This window comes from Etheostoma spectabile, chromosome 6, assembly GCF_008692095.1.
Source record: "Etheostoma spectabile isolate EspeVRDwgs_2016 chromosome 6, UIUC_Espe_1.0, whole genome shotgun sequence".
NCBI classification, from domain to species: Eukaryota; Metazoa; Chordata; class Actinopteri; order Perciformes; family Percidae; genus Etheostoma; species Etheostoma spectabile.
The window spans coordinates 2,624,407-2,636,826 of record NC_045738.1 but is presented as its reverse complement, the minus strand read 5'-3'; the positions used below and the strand labels follow the sequence as shown (position 1 = coordinate 2,636,826).

Below are 12,420 nucleotides of genomic sequence, written 5' to 3'. Positions count from 1 at the left end.
TGTTTTATCAGAATATGGGTTTCAGCTTGCCTTGCATAATTTAAAAAAAGAGGCAAGACATCAGTTAAAGTTGAACTAATAAAGTTATAACAAATTGTTATTTAATGCATCTGTTTCTTCTAGTAAGTTCCATTCCACCTTATCAAATCCCATTCTATTTGATATCAAAAAGGAAAATGTTAGAATACCTTCACTGTCAATGTGGTCTATGGTCTTGCTCTCAGTACAGCTTTCTTCCGCTATCTTCTCCACCTCCTCTCTCTGGTTGTGGTCAAACTCCAGCAGCATGTTGATCAGTTCATTAGCAGCCTCCTCCACCAGTGAGCTCTTAGTGTGGAGACTCTTGGCTTGTCTTATGCACAGGTCCTATACAAATATGAACATATATATACATGTATATATGTGCATTAAAGATGCCATATACAGTAAGTGACAATGCACTGCAGCATAGCATTAGCTTTAGGATTAAACCAGGGCAGCTTCAACAACAATAATACTCTTTGGAATCTCGCAATCCAGATCATCAGCAGAGTCACTACAATTTCATACATAGGAAATATCACCTGTGAAAATGCACCACATGAAAATAATTAACAGCCCTTTATGCATTTTCTGCCCAATTAAAGCTCAAGGTACAGTACATATCTGTATATGTTCTGGGAGTGTTCTCCTGTTGGTCAGTTCTGGAACAATATTGCATCCAAAATGACCACCTTGATTAATTTTACCTTGCCTGCTACTGTCAATATTTTGATTGATTTTTTATTTATTTTTTTATTTTTAATTTAATCTAATTCATTTTGTGAATATAAATATGAAAGTTCTACATATAGAACTGTAATAAAGTTATCCGGCAAAAAATCAAATAATGTCAGCCTAAATAACTGTCAGCGATTTTTACACAGTGATGGACTCCCATGGCATGGATCGGGATTTGCATGAGTCAATATGTACTCTATCTCATTGTATTATACAATAGACTGCTTTGTCAGCTGTCAGTCATTCACATTACTTTGTTTTGATAAACTTAGCAGCTATTTTATCACAACAATAAATCATAATTGTTATCATGTTGCCTTTACTGCTAATGAGTCACTTTGTGCTCATCAACAAGCAGTGTCACAACAAATATATAGAAATAGCCCTGATGGAGGGCATATTAACTTATATATGTTGTACAAAATTGACCATTTATGTAATTGATAATAATTGAATGAATCCCTTCTGAGAATAAAAACTATTGTTTGATTAGAAAATACTTTAAAAGTACTTTAAAAACATTGGAAAGTGTATTAAAGGTCCTTTGCATGTAATTAAATTTTTATGTAATCATAACATTTTTCAAATTATAGCAAGTGGGTGGGGGCTGGGGGTGTTAGCTTAGAAGGTGGGCTTAGTAAAACTACAGCTACAGACTTATACTGTTGTTTTATGTGAAAAATACTCAGTATTTATTTACCCTGGTAGTCTGAACAAATTCCTCACAGGTGACTGGCTCATCCTCTGGCAAAACACACAGAGTGGATCCACTCATCTCCTGCAGTACCGCATCTATCCTAAACTCCACCAAGTCGTTTACCCTGTCCATCAACAGCTCCAGGTCAACTAGCGAAAGAGAGCAACACAGACCAACAGAAGTGGAGAGAAAGATGTTGGCAAGCATTAGAAGAAGGTCAGAGAGTGGTGAAAGAGGAGGAAAATAAAAGGATAAAGAAAAAATGTGGAGCATAGAAACAGACAATATATTCAATGTGAAGGTTACTTATGAGAACATACATACCAACAGCGATACAAAAGGAATAAATAAAAATCTTTTCACATGCTGCCAGTGGCGAGTTGCAGGATGGCTTATGTTTCACCATGTGGGTCATTGATCTTGCTAGATTTGTTGCTTACCCAAAGCCTTGTCGATGCTGTCCAGATACTTGTCTATGTTCAGAGATGTCCAGTTGATGGAGGTCAAACCTGGTTGTATAGCCTCATCCACCTGTCAAGGCAGTTATGTATGATGATGCACTTTGTACAGTAGCAAATGTGTCTAATTTTATTTGTATGTTAAGATGTTTTGGGGAACATTTTTAGGACTTTATTTGACAGGACAGCTGAAGACATGAAAAGCGAGAGGTGGGAATTTTACCAAGCAAAGGGCCGCAGGTCAGAGTTAAACCCAGGCCCGCTGCGTGGAGAAGTAAACCTCTATTTACGGGTGCCCACTCTACCAAGTGAGCTCTCCAGGCGCCCGTGTCAGTCTTATTTAGCCATAAATTCACCAGTCACATGTTTCAAAAAAGGTCTTATTTGTTCCTTTATAATCATGTAAACTACCCCTTATATGTCTACGTGGGTCCCAAGAAGACGAAAGCTGCTCCACCAAAGCTGTTTAATTAAGTATTTGTACAAGCCTAAGGAGGTACAATTATTCCATTAGGGGGAAAAAAATGAGAGAAAAGTACAAAACAATATGTCTTATCCGGAAACATTTATTTTTCTTTCAAAGCCTGTATTTTTTTTTTTTTAAAAACAATGACAAAACCTCGTCATTCTCTCCAACAGTTCATTGTGTTTGATCCAGAAAGAGTCAGTTGTGGCGCACATAATAATCATGATGATTGAAATACCTTATGCATAAATAAAATTAACGTCACGTAAAGTCATTGTAAGTTATTCATGAGATAGCTACTATTAACACAGCTTTAGTTTTGCAAACTAGTCTCAGACTTTTTTACCGTTAGCATACTACCCCCAACAAAGTCACGTTATTTTTGGGATGGGAACATTGTGCAAACGGGATTCATTTGGTCGATCGTAGTTAGGCGCTATAGCCATGCTAGCAGTAGCTAAAATAAAACATCGGTCCCTTTTTATCGTTTTCTACTTACAAATGAATTATATATTATCCAATGAATTCCTTACCCTTCCAAATGGTGTTTCTTTCCAGTAAAAAAAGTAACACATAACCGTCTATCCATGAGTTTAGTTGATAATACAAAGGCAGTCTACAGCCTAGCTAGAAAGCTCACCTGTACCAAACCAATGGCTAAATTAGCTTGGTCTCGTTCGTGTTGTTGTTGTTGTTGTTGTTGTTGTTGTTATCTTCTTATTACGCACGCTGTCATTAGGCTAATTGCAAATGTTTCCATATTGCCATACACACACAGAAAGTGTAGAGAATTAATTGTGTAAGTACCTACTCTAGGTCCATAGAGGCCTTAATTAATCAACCAAACATAAATTTGGAACACCTGGATGGGAGGGGTTGGCTACACACACCTGTGCTCCAAACTGAGTTAAAATGTGGGAATAGCACATGACATGTAATAGGCTAATTAAAAATGACATCAGCTTCTGTAGCGGATTAAATCTATAAACTTACTTTAAATCACTATTTATTAGACATTATTATAGACCTATGAAGCCTACTCATTCATAAAGAGAGCAATAGGCTATGAGCCAAATTGGTCAATATTCATATTTTATCATTAATTACCAGTTAGTTCTTGGGTAGTTACATTTAATTATAATTAAATTAATCATAGTTGTATGAATACAATAATGTATTGTATTCCACTATCCAATAAACAAACAGCATGCAGGATATGGAACATAGTTTTAAAATGCAAGTTGGGTTATATCATAACCATATCTTACCTTAGCTACATGCGGCATGGCCAGCTGTTCAAAAGCTCTCTGAATCTTGGACCGCACTCTGGTGTTCTCACTCAACATTAACTGGAAGGGGAAAATATTGAACTGATTTAATCAGTGGAGTATGCAGTAAGTAGGCCACAATTGGAATGACCTACCTTTAGATAATGTATGTACCTTTATATCTGTATAACATAATTATGACAAGGAATACCGTCTTTCATACTTTTTCATAAATGCAAATTTAACTTTGGCTCCTCATATCGCTTCTTTAAATTGTGTGTATTTGCAGATGTGTACAGCTGTATTTACAATCAACCTGTAATTTATTGTAGTTCTTTTTCAGGGTGTCCTGTTTCTGCTGCAACAAAGCAGCGAATGGTGGGATCTCCAAATTCATTCTTGTCATGCAGTTTGCCTCCCTGATCTGGGCCAGAATCTCAGGGTCAAAGTTCACAAACAGCTCCCCTGTCTGTGGAGACCTGACGAGCAGAGAGGCCTGCAGGCCCACACGGGCATCCTCCATCTGGGCAGGAGGTATCAAGGTGGGTTGGGTTGTTTAGGGAGAGTTGTGAGAAAGTAGAGGTAAAAGAAAGCGAGATAATGAAAAAGAGAGAAGAAGAAGAGAAAAAGAGTAAAAAGAAAGGGAAATTGTTGAGAGACCAAAAGCAATTGAGTGTGGGTAAGACGAGAGACAACACACTTGCATGTATGTGCATTCTGTATAGGATCATATGACCATAAATATCCATATTTTATGTGCATCATCCCTTTACCTTTTGCATCCAGCTGTGATGGTATAGTATTTCATACTCCAACAGAACCCTTGCTAGCCTGTTAAAGTCCCTGATGATCCTCTTGGCCTCTGGTGCGGAAAGAACACCAGGATGCTACACAGGGATTGAATGATACTGTATAACTTCAGAAGAAATGTCCACTGACAATTCTACTGTAAATCAACAACAAACAACACTTAGGCCCAGACAAATGACATTGTATGAAGGCAGACATATAACATTACCTGTTGAAAGAGATCCATGGGACCCTGGATTCTGCTGGACAGCTGCCGAGCCCACAAAATACGGCCTGCCACTAGGGGCAAGTTCCGCCCAATGGTGGGGTCTAATTTCTGCTTCATGTAGATACGAGAGACCATTTCAATGTCCCGGCCATAGTTCTGCAGAATTTGCTGATACTTCTCATCAATGCCAAGGTCTGGGATGCCCAGTCTGTTTTAAGTGAGTCCAAAATAAATAAGACTAGAGTAGAATAAACTGTAATAGGGTATTCCAGCAAGTACATTGTCCTATTCTTTTAAGTCAAAGTCTATTACAATCCTTCAGAAATACCTTTATCATCTCATGACATTTTGACTTCATAGCAGCAGCAGCAGCAGCAGATACACAGGTGTTAATAATAACACAACATTCAGACCTTTTTTTTTAGATGTGCCAGTAAATCATGTCAGTGAGCCTGTCAGCACAAAAAGGACCCTTAAACTGGAGAACTGTTGGAATGCAGTGATTATGGTATTAGTTACACCTGTGTTTAATGAGATGAAATATCCACAGTGAGAAAGGTCCATTTCAAGTGCCACTGTTTTTTTTCTTTCATTTTAGCCATTTGATTAGGTACTCGTTTAAAGCTGTGAAGCCATGCAAATGCAGTTTACTAGTACTAATAACGTGGTAGGATAGAGAATTAGCAGTTTTCTGTGCCAAGCACCAGACTGAGAATCAATTGTTTAGATGAACAGTCATTGGATGATAGCAAGTGCTAAAAAATGTGTTACCTTTCAAATTTCTTCAGCACATTTAGCGCTCTCTCAGTATTTTGAATTTTTTCAAAGGTGCGGTCCATGAAACTCTTCAGCTGATTCTGGAATAACAAAGGCCAATGGCAAAATAATAATTACAAAGGAGACAGTTGAGTGGGACATTTATATATACCATCCTGGGTCATGTGTAACAACATACTGTAAATCACAGGTGTTTTCACTTATTGCCTAATGAAACCTTCTCTCAGCATAGTGTGGGTAAGTACAGATGTACATTGCCCAATCTAACGCTAACCTGGGCAGAAGCCTAATCAGCCCTAATAACTGAAATGTGAAGGCCCATTAATCGTACTGTGCACTGTAGAGGAAACAAACTAATTATTTGTGTCTGTAATATTAAACTTACATGAAGCTCAGAGGTGCTTTTGCAGAATTCTTCATAGTCAACATCGAAGTCAGTTCTCCTTTGGTCTAGGAAACTGTAATGTTTCTTCTTCATGTTCAGCACAATAGCCTATCCCATACACAAAAACACAGGCATGCACACACATATTGTTGAGTTACATATGTGTACATTCATTCATCAAATATTCTAATAAACTGGACAACATGCAAAACATTGACTACTAAATTGTTAAGAAAAAAAATGAACAACACATTTTGGTTATCTGTTCATGTTCCATGCAAGTAACATGTACAGTGGTAAAATGGCATGTCTATGAAGTTTACCACTGCATGCTGTCAACTATGAAAATGAGCCATGCATTAGCCTACTTAAAGTTGGCGACCGCGGAAAGACATTACCTCCCATTTTCCCTGCATGTCTGCAGTCTATACATCCAAGGAAGCAGAAACAAACAGACAGCTCAAATCAATAAACTCTCAAGGGAAAACAGATATACAATAATTAGACAGATTAGGTGTCTTGATGCAATTCAAGACATTCAAGTATTATAATGTTATACTGTTTCCCGCCACAAGAAACCAAGCAAAAACCAGTAACATGGCAAGGTCAAGCTAATGTACAGTCTGAAGCCCTTTGTTAACACCAATCAAACTCACCGTTGGACCCATACTGTGGTCTGCTCATTAAAATGACATTCTTTGACATATTTCTGCTTAATCATATGCTTTACATTTCCAACATCAGTGAATGGCAGTTGAAACAAAGGTTCAACTGGCTAGATTTGATCAGTTAATGGAATTTGTCTCTGTGTTATTACAAATGTCTTGATAACAATCTGATCTAACAATATACCCACTTGAAACCTGGTGGCCATGGTCTCCAATCCTTCTATCTTAGAGTCTTGCAGGGCAGAGTAGGTGGAAATGGTGCTGAACATTTCCAGGATCTTGTTGAGTCGTCGCTGGAACGTGTCAAACTTCCCAAAAATGTACATCTCACTGAAGTCAAACTGTCTCTCTGAGGGAGTAAGTTCCAGTTTCTTCTTGATTTTATGGAAATACCTCTGATACTCCTAGAACACACAATTGGTCACTTTAATGTTCACCCATCCATCATATCAAAGTGGCAACCGTTGTTTATATATGTGTTATATATCCACATATACCAGGTGTGTTTAATACGCACAAATCTTAAAATGGACAAAAGATTTTTAAAAAACTAGGAGAGATAAATTGTTTGCAATATGAATGCCATATTGTACCAATAAGCAATACCTGGTTCAGGTGAATGGCAGCTTTGATTTTGTCAGCTACAACTTGCTGAGGCTGGTCCCATATTGAATGAGAACCATTATTTGTGATGTAGGCCTTGCAGGCTGTGATCATCTGGTTTGTCACCTGGTGGTATAGATGGGTAAAGTGAAATGAAGATAAGCATTTGAATTATTTGCGGACACAAAAAACTTGAGGCTAAACAGGACATGTAGCTGAAGTAGCTAAATATTAGTGCACATATTATCATGTGCAAGGACGTGAAAAAGTCAAACGAGCAAGACATGCAAAAGTGCTATTTATGGTCCATGAAACATTCTGACATTTATATTCTGTTCACATCTAATCTTTCAGAAATTGAGCCAGGAATTTGTGCTCTGGGATGTTACAAATGTCCATTTTATAAATCCTTTTTGTTCATAATGCTTGTTTTTCTGTGCTCATTATGCTCATTTTCAGGTTCATAATTGTATTTAGCGGTTATGTCAGAATAGGTTAACATGGTTTAATTAAAAAAAAACAATATTATAGCAATGTTGTAGCAATGTTATAGCTCCTCTTTTCATTGAGCTCTCTCTCTGTTTTAGCTTCAGAGGGAGGCATCTCACTTCAGTTCCATTTTTGTTGGGAGTCACACATGCACAGTATCTAGGTCAGTACTGCCAGCCAGTCAGAAGCAGAGTATGAGGGCGTGCAACGCTAGCTGCCAACAAAGTGACGCACGTTTGTCCCGAAAGTAAAGGCTGGACTACAATAGAGCTGTTTGGAGCAGTTTGTGAACAGAGTTTTCTGTTAGAGTTCTTTTGGGGTGGACTTTGGGCTTTTTCATTTTGTAAACCTATAACATAGATATATAACACAATAAATGAAAGGGGAAAAACCCAAAAAGCATAATATGAGCACTTTAATGTACCAATGCCCTTAGTAGGATTTATTTTATTTATCCATAAAAACGAGAAAATGAAACAGATCTCGGGGATGAAATGAAGACAATATCCAGACTGTAGGCAGCCAGCTTTGCTGAATACCATTGTTACTTTAATAGGTCATCAGTGTTGCATTGTGCTGAGCAGCCACCCCTACCTTGACAAAAAGCGATGTGATCTTTTCTGATGTGTTGTAGTAGCGAGAAATACTGTGAATCATGCTGATGGCATTGATCAGACCTGGGATGGCATCCACCATCGATATCTGGGGTAAAACAAAATGTATAGTTTATGAGTGTTTGTACAACTTAATTACTTGCGCACATGGACAGTTGAACAGTATTTGTTTAACATGCCATTTCCACAACGGGCATTTCAACATGTCATTTAAGGGCATTTCAAAATGGATACAGTGAGAGATTCGAGATATTCAAGTTTTTTTCTTACAGGATTACTGTTGTACAGAGGGTCACAAAACTTCTCCAGGCTGTAGAGGTACTTGACATTGTCTTTGGCCTCGTTGGCTGCATCTGTGATCCTGGTGTCCAGTTCCCGCCACGACTATACAAACAAACGTATGAAATAGCATTTGTACATCTGGTACATATAGTCACTAAAACCTTGCAGTGAGTGACAGTAATGTCTGACCTTTATGAGTTTAGATTTGGCCATCAAGAGCACACCCAGTACAGCCTTGACATCAGGGCTCTTGAGTTGGTCCAGAAGGTAGTTGAAGCGGGACATTCGTTTCTTCCAGTGGTCCAGCTCAGCCCGAGGGCCAAGGTCATCAGCCTCCTTTCTCAGCTGGTCACTCTCAGCTAGAACCTGGAGAACATGAAGTGTGTACTGTATATCTACTCACTGTTTAAGCATCATTTCTGCAGCTTCTCCTTTGCTTTCCCTAAATTCCACATATTCTATTTGGCCATTTTATTTTTGTAGGTTTGCATCCATCAAAAGCGTACATTGAATTAATGTGGATCATTAAGTCAACGTAGAAAATAAGATACAATTGAAAACAAAACCTTCTCGAATATCGTGTGCTGTCAAAATACTTAATTCAGCCATACTTCTAAATAAAGTATGATAAAAATATATACTTTGCATCTCCATGCCAGATAGTTTGCTGCTTTTTAGGATGAACATGCATTTTAAGCATTTGTTGCTCCAGGCACATGTAATATTTAACACATAGATAGGAAAGTATTTGTCTTTGACATAGCCTTTTCTGCTGGATGTGACAATGCACATTTCAAGACATTTCAAGCAAAATACAAGAGGAGCACAACATTACAGCAAGTTCAAAGATGAATAATCGATGTGATACGTTTGAGGATGACAGCTTACCTGTTACCTAACACGTCTCACCTGTTCTATCTGTTTGATCCAGACTTTCATGCAGGCCTCTATCTTTTCTGTGATCTCTGTGCTGTTGGCTGCTGCCATATAGTCTGATGGGCCTTTCAGCACCCGCAGGTCAAATGTGTCACACTCTTTTAGGGTAACCTGGAGGCGAGCAATGACATGGTTAATTTTTGCTGTGGTGTCTAGAATTAATTTTTTTGTGGATGTGCCTGTGTGTGCTCACTCAAATGTATTCATGAAATATATTTAAAAGAAGAGACTGTGTTCAAACAGCCTTTATTTAAAATAATTATGTATTGTTCTGTGTTTTTGCTAAGGAACATTTAGGTTCCCAAGTAGTGGCATTGCGGTGATATCTGGTTAGTGCACACATTTTATATTAGCTGTTGATTGAAGTCACAGGTGTTTCCTAACTGGGTATTGTATAGCTGTCCTGAATTCAACTCACACTTTAACAATCAAATGTATCCTTGTTGTGTAACAGTCTGTTTCTTACCTTTTCTTGTAGGCTCTCCTGTGCTCCAGCCAAAACAGACACAAAGCTTTCCAATGCTGATATGAATTCCTGTTTGACAGCCTGGGCCTGGGGAGTGGCCAGCTCCCCCCATCCGTGGTTCATCTTACTCAGTGTGGGGATGAAGATCTCAGAGAGCAACTGCTCCACACTTTTTAACAGACCCACCTCTGTTGTGTCCAACATATTAAAATTGACATCCTAGAAAGAGACAAAATGTCCAATGCACAAATGTCCAAACATTAATGAAAGAAATGCAAGATTTTACTGAATAAAAAACTAAGGATACAACCGTAACCATGCTTCTGTCATAGCATGAGTGTGGTACCTCACAAAGCGGTACAGCCCACTTCATGTGCCAATCACCGCAACTCTTGAATTTAGTTAATTTATGTATCTATTTGTATCTGTCTTTGTATCTATTACGTTCAAGTCATTTTTTATAAATATAGTAATATTTTTACACAGCTCTCTTGCATGGCTGATACACTCACATAGTGAGGCCTGGACACGTAATTTCTCTCATTCTCTCCCACACATATACACATACATCAAAGTTGCTCTTCCTTCCTTTCTTGCTGCGGAAGTCTTGTAGCAAACATGCCCATTAATCAGTGGAGGTGATTAGCTTTGCTGCTGACAGCAGGTGATCAGCGAGAATCAATAGCCAGAACTGCCTGTTGCATCAGAGGTCTATTGTCCCCCTATGGTCTCGCTAGCTCTGGATGAAAAGACTCTGTCTTGGGAAACCATTTATCACATGAATGGGCTCAAAGAGAAATTATTGCCAAGCAAAATCAAATGTTCTTTTGTCATTAGAAATTTTCATCTTCTGTTACATTGAAAGAACCGGTCCGTTTGTCATTAAAGTGAACTACAGATCAGAAGGTCCCCACAGTAAAAAAGAAAAATCTTAATTTCCATAACGGTACAAAGTGACTCACTCTGTGTATGTTCTCAGATGTGATTATCTTGGAAGTGTTGGCTCTGGTGAAGAAGACACACACTCCGGTCAGCGCCACATCCCTCCCGTCTGTCACAAACACTTTAGACGTCTTGCTGCGACCAGGCTGCTGGGCAACAAGCTGGGAGGGTGCAGAGGCTGCATAAACATGGAAACAACAAAAGGGATCATTACAATAGCTTGATTTCATACTATAATCCCGATACTGAGGAATTTGCATTTTAATTGAAATATGATTGTGGAGACCTGCAAACAATACTGCTGTGATTGCTGTTGCCAACATGGATTGATAGGGATTAACAGGGACAGCACCTCAACTTGATGTGTTGCCAACAATTAGATATAGTCTGCATACAGTGGTTCATTAATTTTATACATGGTGTGATTTTCACGTTACCTGCTTCAAATGGCTCAGTGTTCTGATAGAAGAACATGAGGTGTGGAAGACCCTCAGCCACAAAGAATTGCTCCATGCGGTCAATCTGAGAAAGACGGGGGGCGGGGGGAGAATTTCAACAAAAACACTCCTAAACTGAGACACATTGTGCTGCTGTTTGAGCATTTACCGTAGATGCACAAAATAAGAAATCCTGTCTTGAAAATGCTGCCACACCTACTTCTTTTTAGTTTTAGGGCTTTTGTGGTATTCTATATGCAAAACAATGTTTGTTTAAATATACAAGATACCTGATTGCCCTCCAGTGTGGCATCTTCCACATCCGATTTCTCCAGTCCCAGGCATGAAGCCACAATGCTGAGGATGTAGTCATGTCTTCCATCCAGCTGGGCACGTTTAGCTTCACGTTCCTCTTTCAACTTTTGCTAAACAAAACACACAGCCAATTTAAATTAACATTTTAAAACAGTTAATTCTCAGTACTTTGTGTATAGCTCCACTCCACAAAACCGTCAGTATTACTTCAAAATTTCCCAATGTTCATCATCCTTCAACCTATGAGAAGTGCTTCCATTTCTCTCCTTAGCACCCATTCAAAGTCTGTAAAATGCCGGTGTCTTTGAATGAAAGGACAAACAGCCAGTTCACAACAGGCCATGGTTTGTATTTAGGATGGTGGGACAGTAACACCAACCACAATGGGTTGCCAGGTTACGCTGCTCAGTAACACAGGAACAAGGTCAGCTAATAAATTACATGAAACCTGGTGTTGCGTGGTGTGCCAGCTGCAGGGTGCATTTAAATTCTCTCATTTACCCTACCTTCTGTTTATCTAGATTATAAACAAGGGGTGACAGGAACAGTTCTTTCTGGCTTAAAATACTTTTTGCATTGACGTCACCATGGTCAGATTATCTGTTAAAAGGTCCTCTTCTAGAACAAAGCAGGAAACATCCTACTGAGACTGGCAGTTCCCAAAATAGAACACTCTATATAGAGTGGGTTAAACTTTAACATTGAGAATGAAATTAACTGATCAAGTTTCTCTTCCATCATGTTCTTCCTGCTTCCCCCTCTCTTCTTTTTATTTTTACGTGCATATTCCCATATATATATATACATGTATATATACAGTACATATATATATATATATAT

At 38.5% G+C, this 12,420-nt stretch overlaps 1 protein-coding gene across 2 annotated transcripts in view; it reads right to left on the bottom strand.

Moving 5' to 3' along the window:
* The window catches only part of dnah5 (dynein, axonemal, heavy chain 5), a 120,223-nt gene that overhangs the window by 99,137 nt on the left and 8,666 nt on the right, over positions 1-12,420 (bottom strand). The window contains exons 2-21 of one of the 2 annotated variants that reach the window (XM_032517722.1): positions 11,556-11,690; positions 11,266-11,350; positions 10,849-11,006; positions 9,887-10,105; positions 9,394-9,531; positions 8,674-8,850; positions 8,473-8,586; positions 8,183-8,290; positions 7,103-7,225; positions 6,685-6,900; positions 6,227-6,253; positions 5,829-5,936; positions 5,438-5,523; positions 4,667-4,874; positions 4,422-4,535; positions 3,965-4,171; positions 3,649-3,729; positions 1,897-1,987; positions 1,460-1,605; positions 189-366 (exon numbers count right to left, since the gene is read on the bottom strand). In XM_032517722.1, coding sequence (XP_032373613.1) covers positions 189-366; positions 1,460-1,605; positions 1,897-1,987; positions 3,649-3,729; positions 3,965-4,171; positions 4,422-4,535; positions 4,667-4,874; positions 5,438-5,523; positions 5,829-5,936; positions 6,227-6,253; positions 6,685-6,900; positions 7,103-7,225; positions 8,183-8,290; positions 8,473-8,586; positions 8,674-8,850; positions 9,394-9,531; positions 9,887-10,105; positions 10,849-11,006; positions 11,266-11,350; positions 11,556-11,690 — 2,719 coding nt within the window. The remainder of the gene's footprint in view (positions 1-188; positions 367-1,459; positions 1,606-1,896; positions 1,988-3,648; positions 3,730-3,964; positions 4,172-4,421; positions 4,536-4,666; positions 4,875-5,437; positions 5,524-5,828; positions 5,937-6,226; positions 6,254-6,684; positions 6,901-7,102; positions 7,226-8,182; positions 8,291-8,472; positions 8,587-8,673; positions 8,851-9,393; positions 9,532-9,886; positions 10,106-10,848; positions 11,007-11,265; positions 11,351-11,555; positions 11,691-12,420) is intronic. The other variant, XM_032517723.1, reaches the window with a different exon arrangement.